Source organism: Ischnura elegans, chromosome 7, assembly GCF_921293095.1.
Source record: "Ischnura elegans chromosome 7, ioIscEleg1.1, whole genome shotgun sequence".
NCBI classification, from domain to species: Eukaryota; Metazoa; Arthropoda; class Insecta; order Odonata; family Coenagrionidae; genus Ischnura; species Ischnura elegans.
In genome coordinates this window covers 103,263,797-103,283,685 of record NC_060252.1, presented here as the reverse complement: position 1 = coordinate 103,283,685, position 19,889 = coordinate 103,263,797, and the positions used below count along the sequence as shown (strand labels likewise).

General features: G+C 37.2%; 1 protein-coding gene across 1 annotated transcript in view; it reads right to left on the bottom strand.

The window, feature by feature from the left end:
• Positions 1-12,164, bottom strand: part of LOC124162772 (vascular endothelial growth factor receptor 2-like) — a 31,957-nt gene extending 19,793 nt beyond the window's left edge. The window contains exons 1-6 of the mRNA XM_046539405.1: positions 11,336-12,164; positions 7,087-7,259; positions 6,777-6,966; positions 2,485-2,787; positions 1,901-2,073; positions 1,568-1,727 (exon numbers count right to left, since the gene is read on the bottom strand). Of these exons, the coding sequence (XP_046395361.1) occupies positions 1,568-1,727; positions 1,901-2,073; positions 2,485-2,787; positions 6,777-6,966; positions 7,087-7,259; positions 11,336-11,393 (1,057 nt within the window). The 5' untranslated portion in view covers positions 11,394-12,164. The remainder of the gene's footprint in view (positions 1-1,567; positions 1,728-1,900; positions 2,074-2,484; positions 2,788-6,776; positions 6,967-7,086; positions 7,260-11,335) is intronic.
• Positions 12,165-19,889: the final 7,725 nt, after the last annotated feature.

The following is a 19,889-nucleotide window of genomic DNA, read 5'->3' as shown; positions in this document are numbered from 1 at the left end:
TGAAGAAATAAATTTTCTTGGTAAATATCTGTTGGAACATTGATTGAAGCAATAATTACGGGTAGTGACAAGCCATTGGTAAGTTGAAACCTTTTGGTTATGTCATGAGGTGCGAGTATTTATCACACAGTGTGAGCTGCATGACCTTTTTAAATGTATCGGTACTAAAAGTGTATGATGCACAACGTTTCTACTTAAGAGTTTTCGTGGTTAATAATCTTTTATCTCAAAATTAAAGTACTCTTTATGGATAGGTATTTCATGTTTTCTGATATTTTGAATTGTTTCGACTCATAGTGCGATGGTTTCCTTGTAAGGGTTATAGTTTCAATAGGGTTTCGTCTTAGAACAACAAATATTTTATCCATAATAATCCTAGGGGATCTAAACTGGGAGAGAGAGAGATCACCAAACATAAAAATTCTAATTGAAATGCTCTTATTTAAACAGGTAATAACTTTATTTTTCTACGATCCAAAATTTATCATACTGATATTATAATTTAGCCCTTAACCGGTGACGTGCGGTCTGAGAGACCGCTGCGTTTCTAAAATTATGAATATTTTTAAAATTAGTATTTGAAAATATCTATAATCCTCGTGAGTGTCATAATGTTGTATGATAAGGACATATCACTCTTAAAATTTAACGTTCTTTTTATTTATTTCTGAAAATTCGCAACTGAATTTGAGTAGCGGTCTGTGAGACCTCACGTCACTAAATTGGAAAAACCGATGAACGTAATGGTGGTGGGAATGATTAAAAAAGTTGTTAAAAACAATTCATAGTGATTTTTCAAGAATAATAATAACTATTAATTTGCAAGGAAGCATTTCAGTGGCATTATGTGGATAATTAAGTACCTAATTTAAAAAAGTACGATATTAATAACGACTCAAGTGTTTTTTATATCAGTTTTTTGATCCTGTTTCAAATAACGATTTTTATCGAAAAATTGGTTCGTATTGGGAATGCGTACTTTTAAATATAAGTTTCAGGATAGTTAATCAGTCAAAGAAACGTTTAACTAAGCAATAGAAATTAATTTGCAACGTTTTATGATTTTTTGTTCTATTGCGGTTTCCCGGACCGCACGTCACTGGTAGTGTAACAAGAATTGCACGTCACTGGTTAAAGGTCAATCGCTAATTATATCGGAAAATTGAATCTCATAGCCAGGGGCGGATCCAGAATTTCTTTCTGAAGGGGGTTGCAAGCAAGGCCGGTTCCGAGAATTTGTTATGGGTGGAGCACAAGGAAACCTCGTAATACAAAACGATCGCAATGATAACTGGACCGCATTAAAAAACTTGCATATTTTGTAAGGGTCTGGGGGGGCACGTGCCTTCGTGCCCCCCCTATATCCGCCTATGCTCATAGCATCCGAGGAAAAACTCAATTATCAAAATTGGGTTAAGTAATTTTTCTAATTTTAGTAAATTGAAGTTGATATTTACGATTTCATCCCAATCTACATGCAAAGAGTATTGCATTCAAAGTTTTAATCGGTTTTCAAATGATAACTGTGTCAACTAACACGTTTGAAGTTATTGAAAAAGTTACATACCTTTCAGAAATAGGGCGGTTGTACTTTCTTCACATCCAACTATATTGCATGATAAACACGTTAAATACCCCGACTCGAGAATGTCCATTTGGAGGGTTGAACTATTTATACCGTCATTCTCCACATACAAATTATCAAAATGCTGCGAATGTGTAAAATCCTGCAAATCAATTATTATTTTCATCACGTTTTAAATAAGAATTGTTTTTTTGGCATGGTATGTGCTGTTTAGATTTCATTTTCAAGCTCCGAAGCACCCCATAAAATGGAGGGATATTGCAAAGATATTATTCATTCATTATTTGTTTCGTTGAGTCGATAAGGACAATATACCTCTATGGCTGTATTATTCACATCACATATTAGGTCTTTGCAGCTTTTGAAGTACCACGTAATGTTTGGGTTTGGATATCCAGTAGCTTCACATCTAATCGTTATGTTCTCTTTGTACGTGTAATGCAATTTCTTGGGTTCTTCATCCATGACCAACGCGGCGGTGGGTTTAGCTGAAAATAATGAATTTGTTGGAAAATTGAATTGATTAAAAAAAAATTATATCTTAACTATACATGATTTTGCTAAGTTCTTATATTCCCATTCCTTCGCGGAAAAAATGCACACGTAATGCTTTAAGTCTTATTTAAATTAGTTAAATTTCAAAAATAAATCTGCAACCTAGCGTTGTACTCACTAATAAAATCATAAGAAATAAGCGTGAGTGATAGGAATTTCCTATATTGAAAGAAAAGGCATGCAATTTTCCGTGATAATAGAAAACAATGAATATTACCTCGCGAATACCGAGAAAAATTCGGAAATTTTATGTCTTTACTGAGTTTCCTCATTGTTAGGCTCTGCCCTGATGCCTATAAACCAATCCTACCCTTAGCGAAAATAAAACAGTTGAAATAACTCACCATGTACATATAGTGTTACATTTTCAATTTCTTCATTTTCATTGGCGGAAGCTTTGAGCTGGTAGATGCCCGCGTCACTCTCCACAATGTTTCTTATTTTGAGGCTGGTGGTAGTGCGATTTGAAGCTATCACGTATTTGTCAGAATTTACTGGAATCTCCGTGCCCTGTGGATCGTACCAACGCAACTCATGTGGGACGCGTTGCTTCACTTGAACAACCCATTTCACATATGGCTCTTTGACCTTCACCGCTATTTCTTCACTGCCCTGAACATCGAAGAAGATAAGTTTGTCACTTGGTCCTGCAATAGAGGTAAACATAGCATTTTATTGACTACATTTAAAGAATCTGATAGGGGGTATATGCGTAGTGAGTTCCATTAGAGTGCTTGGCGTGAAACAAATATAGGACTGCATGAACATCAATACGTATATATCGACTAATGTCTTGTAGTGTAGGTCGTGAAGAATTTAAATGCAATTTTCGTCTACGTTTAGGCATGTTCACAAATCTTTCTCAAGGCTATGAATGAGTAAGGGTACATGCATTTGATACCCAAAGATATAAAAGGATGTTAAAATGTTTTTACACAATTGAAGAAAAAAGATGAAGTCAGATATAATGCAATTAAAAGGAGGAGAATCGAATTTCAACATCAACATAAATGTAAAAATTATAGTAGCTTATTTTTTATTTTTTTACAATTGAATACTTTTTAAGTTCAACAGATTCAGGCTTCAATTGGTGGAAGTTAGACATACCTAAATGAATGAAAGATCGAAGCAATTTTCCACAAGATTTGTGATCTTTTATTTATTTAAGTATGAACACTTTTTATTTTTTGATTTTATTATTCTAAAAAACATTTAAATAACCTTTTATACCTTTAGGTATCACCTTTAATACTTATTTTCATTTATAGCTCTGATGAAAGTTATACCTATATACGGTAAATATAACAAAACGTTGGTGAAAATTTGCATTTAAATTCTTAACCCTCATATGGATTCTCTGCGCCTTAGCGGCGCTCGTGGTTTTAAAAGTGGTGTAAAAATTTTCCATTCCAATGGATCATTCTGAAATTTTCAGTAGTCTATTTTTTCTGCCTTCTTCGTATACGTATAAAATTTTGTTAGCATAGTGTCGATAGTTTACATTTTATTGGCCTCTAATGGAAAAAGTTACGTCGTTGGATTTTCGGCGCCGCTGCGGCGCTCAGTATTTCCTCGCCGCTACGTCATTGACTGCACTCCCAATGTTAATGTCAAAGCATTTATGTTTCGTATGAAATGCTATAATATATTTATTATCATATTATTTATATTTCTAAACATTATAAACAAAATGAAATTGTTAAACAAAAGGAAAATTTTACCATACCTATTTTCCTTTCTATTACAGCTAAGAATCAAAATATTTACCTCGATATGATGTTCATTGACAAAACTTCATCTTTTTACAAGAATTGTTCAAAAAAACTCATGGCTAGTCAAAGTTGTTTTCTCATGGGCCGCCGACTTAGTTTTGCTTGGGCCGAGAATTTCCTCATCGCTACGTCAGGGTCTGCACTTTCAACGCTAATGTCAAAGCAATTATGTTTCATATGAAATGCTATAATCTATTTTAATCCTATTATTTAATTTTTTAACTAATAAACCAAGTGAAATTGTTTAACAAAAGGAAAATATTACAATACCAACTGTGCTTTCTCTTTTAGCTAAGAATCATTACGTTTGCTTCGTTATAATGTTCACTGACAAAACTTCATCTCTTTGCGAGAATTATTCATAGAAATTCATGGCTATTCAAAGTTGTTTTTCCATGGCTTCCGACTTAGTTTTGCTTGGGCACCTTCTCCGCTCCGCGTCCACGTTACTGCCGTGGTGATAGTCAGCTTTGGGTAAATACTAGAGTGACTCTGTTTAGAATTACTCCAAGCAGCAATTCTAAGAAAAATTTAACACAATGCATTATCCGAATTCGTAGAATAATGCTTCCTCACCGTTGTGTGAATATTTCTCGCTGAATGAGTAACTGTAACTTACCAAGAGATTCAGAAGTTTCACCGACTACCGTGAAGAACACATCGCACAGTTATTGTTATATGTCTTGTACTTTTCATTCGAAAAAAATCCCTTTGCGGCTACGATAGTCTATACAAAATTGCTGGCGTTTATATAGCTACTGATGACGTGACAGTTTACCATTGAGGTGAAATCAAGATAACTACCCAACTAATTTCGTGATAGAAAATAATTTCTCTTTCCTGACGATGAGTTTAGACTTTTTACATGGTAAAAATCGTTTCATTATGAATAGATGAAAAGACAATTTACCATGAGGTGAAAATTTGTAAATATATATCTCGTTTCTATGTGTACTGAAATGTACAGATGTTTTATGCATTGGGGGTGTTACTAACGTAAAGGGATGAGTGAGAAGGAGAAAGGAGAAGGAATGCCAGGAGGTTGTTTTGAGGTGAAGGGGCGGTAGTGTGTAGACTGCCAAGGATCGGGGAATACCCAGATCGTTAGGACAGGTAGGAGTAGAAAATCCTTATCGCAAAAAAGGTTGGGAGTGCAAGGAGGCAATTAGATACAAAAGCTTGCTTTTTCTTCATCCTTCTAACGCTGCATGAAGGACAGGGAACAAAAGCCTTGTCAAAACGCCCCGCGGTGGCCCTCCCTTCATTCCAAGAAGGTCCAGCTCGGTGGGTCATTAGGGTGGTGAGAAGTTCAATCAAGTTTTGTGGGAGGGGGTAAGCAGGTGGTGAATGACGAATAAGGGAGCTTAGTGGGAAAGTATGGAGAGTCTCAATGTTTGGGTCAGTGAAACGCTAAGAAAGGAAACGGAAAGAAAATGTAAGGGAAGTCCTTCCAAAGTGAGGGTATTTTTGTCACCCCAGAGCATATTATCATCAGTTTCTCACGCAGATTTGGACGAAAAAAAGGCAGCTGCTCATTCTCCTCTACCACCAATAACACATACTTCTAAGAATTTATTTTTTTTGGACTTCCCACCAATCCAGGAGTAAAACCTAATCTTATGCACTCCCACGCAAAACATTTACCCGTCCATATCTAAGGAAACCTTTCGCTTGGGCTACACGTCCCCAGTGGGGGAATGGGGCTCCGTGGTAGGAAAAGAGTACCGACTCTTCTAGCTCCATCTCCAAAGAAGCGTTGAGTTCTTTGACACGCCGCTTATCATCCCATATTATTTATATTTCAAAAGCCATAAGACTTGATTTTTTTAATTTCAGGACATAAGCTCCCAGAATATTTGTAAGATTTGTCTTGATCGCCAGAATCTTGTAAAAATCACGAAAGTTACACTCGTCTCTTCACACTTAACCTACATCTGTTCCATTATTAACGTTTAATAACTTATCCTTCTATATACACTGCAAAGATATAACATATGGGTGGACGCATTGAAGCAAAATTATGTCATATGGGCATAAACGAATTTTATTTGGTCATCATTTTTAGCATTTAGATACATAAAATTATAAACAATATAAACATTAAAAAGTGGAGTTTGCCGAGCTCTGCATATCAGAAAAATATTTCAAACAACAATTACTCACGAAATTAAAACTTTCACTCAAAAATAACATACAAAGGGAACTGAAATAAAGAGCATTACGGCAAGAAATGGAAAAGAATGCAGCGTTCAATTTTTTTTGTTATTACTTCAACAATAAGGGTTTAAATCTAGCAAAACACGGTAAGAAATAAAGATAATAGATGTATTTACCATTATCAATCAAAAAACTTGTAAATTCAGGCTAACTTTGAAAGATAATAGCAAAAAATGACGCGGCGCCGCTGCGGCGCCGAGAATCCAACGACGTAACTAATTTTGTAAATCCATATGAGGGTTAAAGATCTACACAGCAAGACACTAGTGGACGTTAAACCTAAAGGTTAATGGGAAGAAAAAAATTAAATACGAATTCCATCAAACCTGGATATATAGAAAGGTATTTATAATGTTCGAAATGTTTACTCAGGTATTTAATTTCATTTAGAGTACCCTCACACTTGAATTTTGAGTACACTTGAGGATAAGGTCGCTTCAAAACATATACTTGTCATTTGCAAGTATTCGAAAATCATGAATGAATAAATAATCGCTGGCTGAGAATTGGAAAAATAGCTTATTCTGTCGTTCAACACAGATTTAATTTTTTGAAACTTTTTAAAAATTTAACATTACGAAAACTGTCAAAATACCCTAGCATTCACTTTTACGGCTAGGCCATTTCCATTGTGCAAACGCACTTACCATAAACTTGTAAAGATGCCTTGTCACTGTTGGTGTTGTTGTTCCTCCTGTCTGTTATTGTACACTCATAATCTCCTTGATCCTCGAGTGTAACATTTGTGATGATTAGCTGTGAGGCCGCAGTTCCTCTGACCTCGGTGGGAGGCGAGTCTTTTTCTCTCTTTGCTTGTGTTTCGTTTATCCTTCCAGTCTATTTTTTATAATGAATAGACTACCGTTATTAAAATACTAAATTAATAGATTTATGGAATTATATATTTATTAGCGATCAATAAGGGAATTTGGAAAGCTTTAACAAAAAAATTCTTACCAGCATCTGCTCCGGCTTCGGTATTTTCCAATCCATGTGATACCATCTGAATTTTGAATTTTCAACTGTTACCCTGCACTTAAAAAACACTGCGCGCGTTCCAAAAACGACATTACTTATGCTCCAGACATCAATTTCTGGTTTAGGGACATGCTTTGGTTTTGATGTAACAGCTAAAAGGAATGTTGTTGTTAAACTATTGGAAGTAAAAATTATAAACAACCAATAAACATCTATGTTACAGTTGATAGAAAATAGCTATTTTCTCAGGTATCCTGTGACTTAGGGATATTTTTTCCGATGAACACACACTAGAATATATAAAACTGGCCCTTAGAAGTATAACTAAGCATGATGATGTTGAAAAATCTCAAAACTTACAGCCACGTGGGTTTGGAAGCGTCAAAGCTAATTGTAATTATTTTCATGAGGGAAATGAATCAGGTAGTATTAAAAGTTCAGAATAATTAGAACAATATGGAAAGTGAGCATATAAAATTGTAATTTTAATTTGCGGATCAAAAACAGGACATTGGTCCGTAACGGATTTAAAAGATTTCGGTGAAGCAAAAGATCCAACTTTTTTGGTGTACTTTCGACCATGACAACGTCACTCGAATGATTTTAGAATAAACTAAATGGATATGGTAGTACTGGCATATAGACCCATCATTAAATACCAGTATTTAAGTTAAAATTATCCTTGAATGAGGAATGGTGGACACAATGCTACAACAACAATATTTGATATTCAAGGTGCCATATATTGCGTCGGAAGTCCAACTAATCTGTGTTGGTGATGGGATAACGGCGTTAGATTTAAATTACGTATATGAGAGCGATGCCTTTACACCTATGAGGGTAGGTCATAAAATAAATAATTTTTTTACAGCCCTGGAGATTTTTTTCCTAAGAGCCCTAGGATTTTACGTGTGTGTTGTACGAAGGTTCGCGGAAGAAGAAGTGAAAGATGAGTTCTACACAAATTGATTTGCGGAAAGTATATGGCTTCTAAAAATTTATATTTTAATGCGTGAAAATTATAAAATTAAAATAAAATAGCTAAACTGCAGAGATAGTTACACAGATTGTGAGAGAATCACGTTGCAAACACCTAGAGACTCGGAGAATGATCACTAGACTTGCTTGAGCAATATAGAGCAGATATCTTTCTGAGCGATAGGGAGAACATCATCTTATAGTGGTTAGAATTCCACTGTATTTCGAGGTCTGGCAGAAGCAATTTATTCTGAATGTACATATATTGGAATTCGTTTTCATCCCAAACGATGGAGGACTTCAGTGAACGATAGGCCAAGGTTAGGATGTCAATTATCTTACAAGACTCACATAGCTTAGCACGTTTTAACCGTACTGGTAAATCAAGTTCACCACAACCAGCCAGTAGACTTTACAATACATTTTGTGAGCATCTGTTTGCGTTGTGCGTGTAGTCTGTTCGTGGTAGAAAAAAACCTAAATGCTAAATTGAGAATGGTGAATTCACATTGGTAATAGAAAGATTAAATTTTATATTTCTTTTGGAGTGTTTAAATATTTTGCCATCTTTTCTTTTTTAAATAAACATATTACATTTTCTATTGGAAATAGCAATTTTTATCATTTTGATCATTTTTTTGGTCTATTGTTTGGTTCTTTTTAATATTAATAAATATTTATAATAACATAAAATAATTAATATTTAAAATCTAGTCAGCACTTGACAGAGTTAAAACTGCATTTCGAAATGTCTTTTTGAAATGAATGTTAGTTGCCTGGACTTAAGTATATTGGAGTACCCTCAATTTTTTTAAACGATTTGGATTCTAACAACGTGGTAACAGCTTCCTTTCGTAGTTTAGTGCATGTTAAGTGATAAACTTCCCTCCAACTGCGGAAGCAGCGAAAGAGATTTTTCTGGACCCCGGAAGACATCCCACCGCAGCTGACTTCAAGGCATGATGTCAGTTATGACTATAATGGTCGATTTGGGCGATTACCTCTTTTGTGGGCAGGGCGACGAAATTACTTTCCTTTGTCTGTGGTTTAAAGGAGTTGGCGAGAGGCCAAACAAAAGAGAAACACAGGCGTGCGATTCAGACTTAATGCTTTTTTTAACTGTCACTAAAGAAATGAACATTTCAGAGTCTGCTCTTTAAATTTTACTTCCGCGACACAGATTTACAAATTGCATGGTTTCCTATAATTTTTTATTGCCTAAATCGAAAGATTATTACTCCTGGAGTACGCATTTCACGCTTTTAGATTTTTAAATGACGATACCTATTATTCGCGATTAAATGAAAAATTAAACTTTTCAAGCGCGCGAAAACGCGAGGGCTAAGTACGAATGCTGGGAAAACCCCGTGTGACGTGATTCTGGTTCCCGCTGCCGCCGAGTGAAGTGACCTTGGGGCGAGGGTATGTGAGCCGCTGCGATGCAGGCTGCTAGCAGGAAGCGGAGTACCCTGCTAGCAGGTAGCACTTGGCTTAAATAAGGATTATTAATACCTTAACGAAGGAAACTTTCCGAACTTAGGTATTTATAATGTGTGCTTATTAAGAGATGTTTCCCTGAGCTCTGTGCCTCATGCATGCATTAGTAATCTCAGACAATGTAAAACTCCAATCTACTCGTATAGAAACTAGGTCCCTGTGACGTCACGTGGAGTGGAATCGCATGGCCGCCAATCTGGCCTTTTTCAAATGAGGTTAAAATTGACCATTCCCATTCGTCTAAACCGGTATTTATAAAACCAAATAATTTGTATATTATGAATACACTAATGGTGGGTAAGGTTTCGCATTCAATGTATTTCGTTTTCTTTGATGAAGGAAACTACCCTATCATGGGATTTCCGTGTTGATAAAATGCGAAGATTCAAGCGTGCTAGAACGGAATTTTTTCATATTTAAATAAATATTTGCAATTTTCCACCATTATAATTTGAAAAAAAATGCGAGAATATATATTTCAATATTTCCATATTTAAATTTCTGGATATATAATCTGAAAATTCGAAGTTTTCCGCAGGCCGTAATGGCAGTACTTTTCTAATCATGAGACGAATTTATATTCCTACTAAATTATATAATTCCTACTACATTATATTCCTACTAAAATGATTAGCCAAAAAATGATAAAATATTCTTCATGCCATAATAGTATTAAAAGAAAAGAAATGAGCACGTGTCTAGGGAAACGTTACGGAAGCAGATGAGTTAATATAAACGATAGCTTTTAAATTTCATAGGTGTTCAAAAACGAAATTTTATGCCTGGTAAAGAATGAATTTGGTCATATAAAAGGATGGCATTTATGACAAGTTTTTGTGTAATGCATTAATTGTGTTTACAATAACACGAGTCTCATATTCACAAAATTAAAATCTCATCTTTGACCTTTCATGATCGTATGATGCATAATTGTGCACCTGTTATATGTTAGAATGAAAATTATATTTCTCTTTTTCAAGGAAACAGGACTATGTGAGAAAAAAACATTTTATACGTTTGCAACACGCGCCCCAAAGTTTTCGGAAACTCAAATCAAATATCGTATCATAATGAATACAAAAATCAAAATTTAAAGTACGAACGGAAAACCGTTTATTTTTTTGTCATGCAACATTGAAATTGACATTCACTCAGTAGGTTTTCGCAGGTTTTTCACGCCCCCTTCTTGTGTGGGCGTTTTCCTGTAGTGGGTTTTTTCGCTGAAGGATACTACACCCTTATCCTCATGTTTTTTCCCACAAACAGAAATCTTTTTCACACAAAATTGTCACATATAGTTGTTTATATTTTTGACATTTCACAAACAGTTTATATTGTATATCCTTCGTATTGTAAACGTTTGTCTACCATTTTTTAATTTGCTTTCATTGACGCTATCGAGGGGTTAGGTGGAAGAGGGGACTTCTTAGTCTCAACCTCGCCCGAATAAAGGCATTTTTTTATTATTATTCTTATGATTGTTTTGCTTTTTAAATTCTTTAAATTATATTTTAAATACGTTTTTTAAGCTGAATTATGCGAAATACAAAGCATTACGACTATTGGAATAAAAATTTAATTCTTACGATATTCTGGATACATGACGTTTACATACGATATATGATTTTAGAACTTTTATCAAAATTATTACTTAACTTATTATTAAATTATTACATTTAAGGTGACGATATATAATTTTAGAACTTTTTTCAAAATTATTACTAGAAGAACGAAAATAGTATTTAAAATTAACCTTGTAAATGACCAGCTGTCACCAGAAGAATTCCAATCCAACGCTTCAACTCCATCATAATCTCCTCTGCGCGGACCTTGTGCAGCACCAGTAAGATATTCGGACGACACTTTAAGCATGTGAGGTAGGGTAGCAATACTGGTATTTCAAGAAGCCACTAGCCAACTAAATGCAATATTGAAAATGTAAAGGAATATTGGAGCTTCGTTTGATAATTGGGAAGGCTTCCGTAATCATGAATCCGTACCGGAAAGAGTATTTTCTCATCGACCGCTGTGGTGGTTCTCCGCAAACATCGGACAGAATAGATTAATGCCTTATTTGATCCGATGGCAATTTAAAACTCGATGACACAATATTCTTCCTTCCATATTTTTTTAATGCGTCAAGTTTTCGTTACAAAAAATTTATTTGCGCACTACTTTTGATTCGTTGTTTAATTGTGCACGATACGTTTTCCATTTCAGTGTCAGTTACTTTTTGAGTAGTGCAGTGTTTATTTGACTTTTGCGCTGGAAAAATTCCGCTATCTTGTCGCGATGGAATCTGTAGATTTTTTATCCTAACAAAAAAAAAACTCCACTGTCGCATATGTCTTCTGCAAGCCCGATCTTTAATCCTATTACCACGTCTACGTCCTCAAATATACACTCTATCTCAGCACGGATGTTTATTACAATCCTGATATTAGTTATGAAAAAGTTTACGCCGTATTTCGTTCGGCGAGCGTCTGTAGTTCTTTTTCGCATTCGTTTGAATTTTTCGACGGGGGGGCGGCTGCCCACCAAAAGCAAAAAATTTCATTTTGAAGCAAAATTAAATTTAGTTCAAAACGGAATTTTTGAAAAAAATGTTATTTAAATTCAAGGAAAGTGACAGTTATTATAAAATATGTAATTTAAAGCGCTGTTATAATTTTATTGAAATTTTGGTTTCTTGACCTTTTCTTTACTATAACTTGAACGACCACGGCTTGCCCCCCTCTATTTTTGATCCTGGGTATGCCCTTGCATCTACGTATGATCTCAAAGAAGTGGCGAGCCCCATCGGCTATAGAAGAATGTGTCCTGATCCTGCATTTCACTACCGCATTGACTTCAAGCATGAATGTGTTGAAGATGGCTTGACGTGACCTACGTATTGCGCATTAGGTTCGGCCACAAGTATTAAATTTAGTGTAAGCTTATTTTTATTGTTAAGTTACTAAGAACATTGCGTGGTTAATAACACAGGCCAACAATGAAAACACTTTTTTACTGAAAATACCTTATTCTTATGTTTTTAAAGTTGGTGAATCCAAATATGACGGTTTTAAAGTTATATCACCCACCATTTATTCACATTTTACAGTTAAATTTATGAAATCAAGCAAAATCTTTAGAATTTAACAGCTTTTTTTATAGTTATAATAAAATTGAAAAAATAGGTCTAATGAACGAAGATAATGGGGATTACTGTTGGTACTTCACCGAGAAGTTCAGCAAGCGATTCATAGCAGAAAAGCTACACAAAAAGCTTCAAGGAAAAAAGGGAAAGAAAATGTAGATCAATTCCAGTTGACAAGTGAACCCTGTATTATCACGCTGCAGTAAATACAAACAATTTTATCACGATGTAGTGAACAGTAAATACAAACAATTTCATGATGTAACACAGTTTTTCATTGATTTCCCTGTATACCGTATAGGGGTATTAGACTAAATATTAAATATATATTGCTTGGGAACTATGGGTGATACAAAAAAACTAAGGCCAGGTTTGGATTCGGCACATCAAATTCTATAAAGATCAGCTATTAAAATAAAAAAAGTTTTCACACAAAATTTTTTTGTTGGCCTGTGTAATGAAAGGAAAAGAGTACCTTAACGCCGACGCTGGATTTTTATAGACCCTTTAACGGAGGGTTTCGGTTAAATTATTCACGGCATTGCCGCAATGGATGAATGGTATGAGAAAAAAAACCTCAGCAATGCGCAGCGTCCTGCACATCACAGCAAACCCCGATTTCGATAGGAGATCCAAATTCCACGAAAACACCTTCCTTATTTGTGGGTACTAGATAAATATTGTGTATCCTCCTTTGTGTCAACATTGATAATGCTTCAGATAACTGCACTTCCTTATCACTCCTGATTAATATTTCTCTTCATCCACCCTGAAATATACAAAAAAATATTCAATTTTTAACTTTAATCGTTCATGTAAAATTAAGTTCATCACTATCTACATTAATTCATTCATTAAAGTTATACGACAAATTGTAATGCCATTTCATTCTAGTAAATTCGTTATAAATTTATTTCTAATATTCGTTACGTGTTCTCGTAAATTTAGTTAACTAATTCGATTTCTGTAATTTATTGAACAATGTATGAAGTTGGAAAAATGAAGGACGCAGTATAATTTTTCCCATAATTTCCCGCAGCATATTATTTCATTCCTTGGGTCTATTCAATCATTCAATTTCCATAGCCTTACATGACGCCTGGTATTAAAATGCTAATAATAGAAGTTTTGTTGCTATAGCTGTAAAAGAGATTCTCAAACTGTAATAAGGTTTCTTCTACGATTGTGAGAAATGATAATATCGTAAGTAATCAACTGATGCCATGAGTTATTTTTCTTTCCTTTGCGAAACAATTAATGACAAGAACGTAACAACCGTACTAAATAACAATTTTCAACGAAATTCGTGATTAAATAGCGCCACAAAAAAGACACCAGACGTAAAAAATAAATAGTGAATCAATAGCGTATTTATTAAAAATATCGCGGCACAGATATGAGATTCATGGGGTAGGGAATATGATAGTTCTACAGTATACAATCAGAATTTCAAATACTATCAATATTGAATATTAACTATTATGTTATAATCGACAGAATAAAAAACTTGGAACACTCATATTTTGTGTAACAATTAGGCTAATTATGCAACCATCTGCTGAATACTGGAACAAATTGATGAGAGCATTTTGAACGTGTAGGAGCGACCCTACAGGGTGGAGAAATATCATGTCACGATATTTTAATTCTGGATATCTGATGTCAGTAGGAACCAAAATTACTAATAATGCTAAGAAGTAAATATCACAATTTTTACGCTACAGAAACTTTGAGCCAAGTGCTTTAATTGCTTCAATATGTAGACAAAGGCTGCCACATTTACTTCGAACGGTTCGTCTCACTACCTCATTCAACGGGCATAGAAATTTGTCACCGATTTCTTGACTGTTTAACGGCCGGGTACCAAGTAAGGGGGTAACAATAAGGCTGAAAATGCACCCTTACAATCAAGTTAACCATGATCGAACTCGTCACTTGGCTAAATACGGTATTATATGAATATGGTAAATTTTATGCATGCAAAACGGATATTTTGAAGGAAATAGGGTAGTTTCCTTCATCACAGAAAACGAAATGCATTGATTGCGATCCCTAAGTGTATTACCATTAGTGTATTCATAATATACAAATTATTTGGTTTTAGAATTCTCAGTTTAGACGAATGGCAACGGTCAATTTATTAACCTCATTTGAAAAAGGCCAGATTGGCGCCTATGAGATTCCACTCCACGTGAAGTCACAGGGACCTAGTTTCTACACGAGTAGATAGGAGTTTTACATCGTCTAAGATTACCAATGCATGCATGAGGCACAGAGCTCGGGGAAACATCTCTTAATAATCACACATTAAAAATACCTAAGTTCGGAAAGTTTCCTTCGTTTAATAGGGGAATAATAATCCTTATTTAAGCCAAGCGCTACCTGCTAGCAGCCTGCGTCGTATCAGCGCTCAAGCCTCGCCCCAAGGTCACCTCACACGCCGATAGCTGGACCCAGAATGACGTCACACGGACTTTTCCCATCATTCCTACTTAGCCGTCGCGTTTTCGCGCTCTTGAAAATTTTCACTTTTCATTTAATCGCGAAAAATAGATATCGTCATTCAAAAATCTCAGAGCGTGAAATGCGTACTCCAGGAGTAATAATCTTTCGATTTAGGCAATAAAAAATAATTGAAAACCACCCTATTGTGACCTTTTCAACTTATCGCCATTCCAAGTCGATTATAGTAGAAAACGCACACTTTTGTCATTTCCCAAACTTCGATCAAACGTGCAACGACGTAGGTTTTCTACGTAAAACCATCATTCCCGAGGTGTCGAACACTAGCGAAGTACCAAAATATATACATATTTCAGTGGGGAGGGGGGGAAGCAAAAATACTGGAGGTTAGGGACAAGGGAATTATAAGGATATGCACTGTGTATGACACTCAAACACGTTTACTAAATACCACTTAGTTTACACAAAAAACACCAGAGCATGGTAAATGGACAACAGGTCACAGAGGAGGATATAATAGGCTGGTGGGTCAATAATGAATGATTCCATAGAGACGAAGTTAAATACATAGTAACGGTAATCAGAAATCTGAAAAATGGTCTTTTAACGAGAAATCTCGGTAAATAACCTTCGTTCCTAGTTAGAAGACCATGTTAGTTTGGCTATAGTATAGAAAATTGAAAGATATTGTTTGTTCTGCTATGATAATGATTGAAAAATTCCACCAAATTAAAGCTGAGCCTATTTTTTATATTCAAAGTCGAGTTAAACCGCAAAGTTATTGTGAACCGGTATTCGCTCCTATCCAGTTTCCAGCAACGTATGCCAAATTAAGGCAAGCTCAAGCTCAGGGGTCACCCTAAAACGCCGGCGAGGTCATACGTGCAAAGTTGAGACCCTCGGTTGGCGTGACTATAAGGAAGGAATTTGCAGATAAATACGTTGAGAAATGAAGGTCGTGGAAGGGGGTAATCGGGTTTTTGGGCTTGTACAGCGTGGGAATACAAAGAAATTAAACATCAAAGAAATGGGGCGGAATCCGGCAAAAGATTACTATTGCCTCGTTCACATTACGATTGTACGAGCGATCGTCCCAACGATAGTTGGCCGAACTAGCCGTGTGAATTGTTGAAGCCGCATGTCCTGACAATAGTTGACGTAGTTCCGAACATTGCCACTTTACGATGGTTAGGCGCTGGCAGACCGGAAACGGAGGCGACAAGAGAAATACGAAAAGCTCGTGAAGCTCTATTTTTTTCATGGATTTGTCCTAGGAAGGAAGAATATGGGCGGAAGAAAAATTATTCGGTAAATACACGTTGAACACAGTAGTATCTTGTCCCTGCATACCTCAACAGCTTTGCTAACCGTCAATTTCCCGTTCACTTTAGATGTCAGCACTAGAGGGCAGCACAGGTTTTAACAATCGTCGTGTGAATGCACGATTGTTCCGACAATCACTGGAACAATCGTAATGTGAAGGAGGCAGGGCGAACAGATATCGCTACACAGCTTTCGGACGAAGTTAGTTGGAGGCCACTGATGATTCAGCGGCTACGTTCTGGGCTTAGATATCGTGAAACAGGACTTAGATATCGTGGAGGATAGACATACATCAAGAGTAACGCAGAGGACAGTGCAAGAACCGAACTATTTTCATGTGTGGCAGAACGAAATAATAAGAGAGAGTAGTAGCAGTAGTAGAAATCTTGTTTAAAGGGTGCGTCGACATCTGAGGTCATTTTGCACCACACCATATCTTATGCTAAAATATTCGTGAAGTTAAGCTAAACTTTATGTAGAAGGCCAGTTGCTTCCAAAAAAATTTATTACCTGACTAAGTTGCTCAGGGTCGTCACGAAGCATGTCCTTTAATCCTCCGACAAGGTCCATTCTATTTCGCCATATCCGGTATAAATCACACTCTGTCAAGAAATATCTTTCACGGATGTGTAAGACATTTCTTGACAGAGTGTGATTTATACCGGGTATGTTATATCTTTATCTCAGACATGATAACGGAGTCACATACATTACACTGAGGCGGGATTCCGTGAATAGATAAAAGAGTGAGTCATGGCGCAGTGTCTTATCCTCAGTCGTGTGATGGCAACTTCCTTTCTCCGTGTACCCCTGACAGATAAGGCCCACCCTGACACGTCAGGTTTCACGCTATACAGTTTGTTCCTTGTTTGGGAACTTAAGTGTTCTTTCCACTGGTTTAGAACGACGTTTTTCCATGCTACCTTGAGATCTTCGGCTGGTACCAGCAATGTGTAAGATTCTAAATCGGATAAGGCCTCTTTCGCCGCTGTCTGCTCTTTCATTTCCGCGTATTCCCATACGCCCTGGTACCCGCATGAAAATTATTTTTACACCCCTCAAGTGGAGGGAGCTGAGGACTGCATGAATTTCCTGTGCAATGGGATGTGACGGAGAGGAAGGGGTGATGGACTGGAGAGCGCTCATTGAGTCAGTGCACTGTTGTTCAAACAGATTGTCCTATGTCATGTTATCTAAATAGCTAAAACTAAATAGAGGGCACAATTATTAGATATCAATTGGAATTTAAACGACCGTAGTCACCAACAAGGAGCTCTCACGCTGTATTTACCTTGTGATACCATTGACGGGCATGTGCTATGTTAATCTACGCTCCTCGGTGATTATAATCTAATTTAGGGTTAACATTTATTCTATATTTAGGAAAGATACGAAATATCTATGCTTAACACTTCAAAATAATAGTAATTAATGAAATAAACAGCATTTGTCACTCCCATTAGAGCTAATGTTGCATATTTGTATACCTAAGCTTCCCATAAACAAACACCAATTCGAAATCGTCGGCGTACTGCCGCCTTGACGCAGAGAAAATCCGACAGGTTCAGTTTTTCTGCGACGCAGCGTGCTGGAGACGTGACGTTATCAATTCTCAAAAATGGGCTCTGAATGGCTCGCTAGCAGAGGCGTCAACGCAACGCCGAACTGTGAAGGCACCCTTATGACAGCGGACACGTCATCGTGACGGATCCCCTGCAGGGGCCGTACGTAAGGCGACCAATTCAGCCGTAAAAAATACCGGAAAGAGGGCTGAGCTTCCGTTTCATTATATATATCAACTCTTTGCCGTGGTGGCTTGAAACCACGGCGCAAGCACATGCCGAGTCAGTTTTCGAACCGTCCGTGTACACTGGAATTAGCTCTGGGTGGAGTTCTTGGAATTCGTAGAAAAGCTGCCGAGGAGAAGAAAGTTCCTCGAGGAACGCATAATAAAATAAAATATAATTTTTTCCCCCGCGATCAATTTGTTTGAAATTCCCTCGTCACGCAAAAGATTCGATAGGTACATGTGTTTACTAAAGACATTTCTAACCATCCGACCTCTCCAAATTATAACTCTAAGACAGGAAGGCAGTATAATTAAGGAATGGATAAAGCAAAGTGGACGGAGAGGAGGAGGAATGAGGATGAAGAGGGGATGATGAAATCAGTGTTAGAGGGTAGAATGATAGGTAAACGAGGGAGAGTTAGGGAGGGAATGGGATTTTGGGATAGAATGCAAGGGAATAGGCCTTATTGCGAATGGGAGAGGGAAGTGCTTGAATGAAAGGAAGCCTCCCAGAATGCCCTGAGGCCAGGAGGCCGTAATACCTCAAGAAATCGGCTCCGATGATCAGCTTCGACACATCCACCACAACAAATATCCACACAAAATCCCGGCGAAGGCCAAGATTTAAATGCTGCTCAAGCCAGCCGTAGGTGGCAATGACCGTGTCATTTGCAGCGAACAACTGGTACGTGGATTTTGGGCGGGGACCTCTGAGTAGGGCTCGAGGAAAAACGCTCAAGTCCGATCCAGTGTCGATGAGATACTGCAGTTTAGAGTCAGTGATGAAAAGGCGGCTGACAGCAGGGCGGTAGCCGGTTGCCGCGTTTAACAACTGCCCAACTACACACTTTAAGATGAAAATACTTGTTTACCGCGAAGTTACACGGGGACTCACAGCGATGCGCCTTCTCCGCAAACCTCGTGTGATACCAGCATAGCCCGTCGCTGGATGGGGGACGGGAGTTCGCACGGGAGATACTGCGGGAATTTGTTTCGGGATCGCTGGCGAGAGCGGCGATGTATTACACTGAGTGACCATGTGAGATTGCTCTTGCTGCACTCAAATATATTCATATAATAATGGATCTTACTCTTCCCACTGTCCCTATCTGGGATTTTTCTTCCTTATAGGAAAATCCTTCCGGGATGGTGGCAGAGAAATAGCTTCGCTTGGTTTCGCTAGATTGGGCCTCCTTTGCTTCCATAGCACTGGAGTGTTTTATCCCTCTTCCCCTCCCTTCCAACCCTTTCCTTTCCCTGGAGGCGCCGGCGGGCTCCGATCGCGACGGCGTCTCCATCCTTTTTCCTTCCTCTCTCCTCCCCCTCCCCGGGATTCCTGGCGTATAAGCCCCTGGCTTGGTTCCGGGCCCCGGTGTGTTGTACCCTCATCAGGGTTCGCCTTGAACCCTGAAAGTCTTTGCATCTGGTTTTTTGGGGTAGCTACCTTACCCTACTAAGAAGTGACAATATATAAATATAACTAATAACTTACCATCATAGGTGGATCTAGAGGGGGGCACGGGGGCTGGTGCCCCCCCCCCCCCCAGACCCTTAAAAAAATATGCAATATTTTTAATACGGTCCCATTATCAT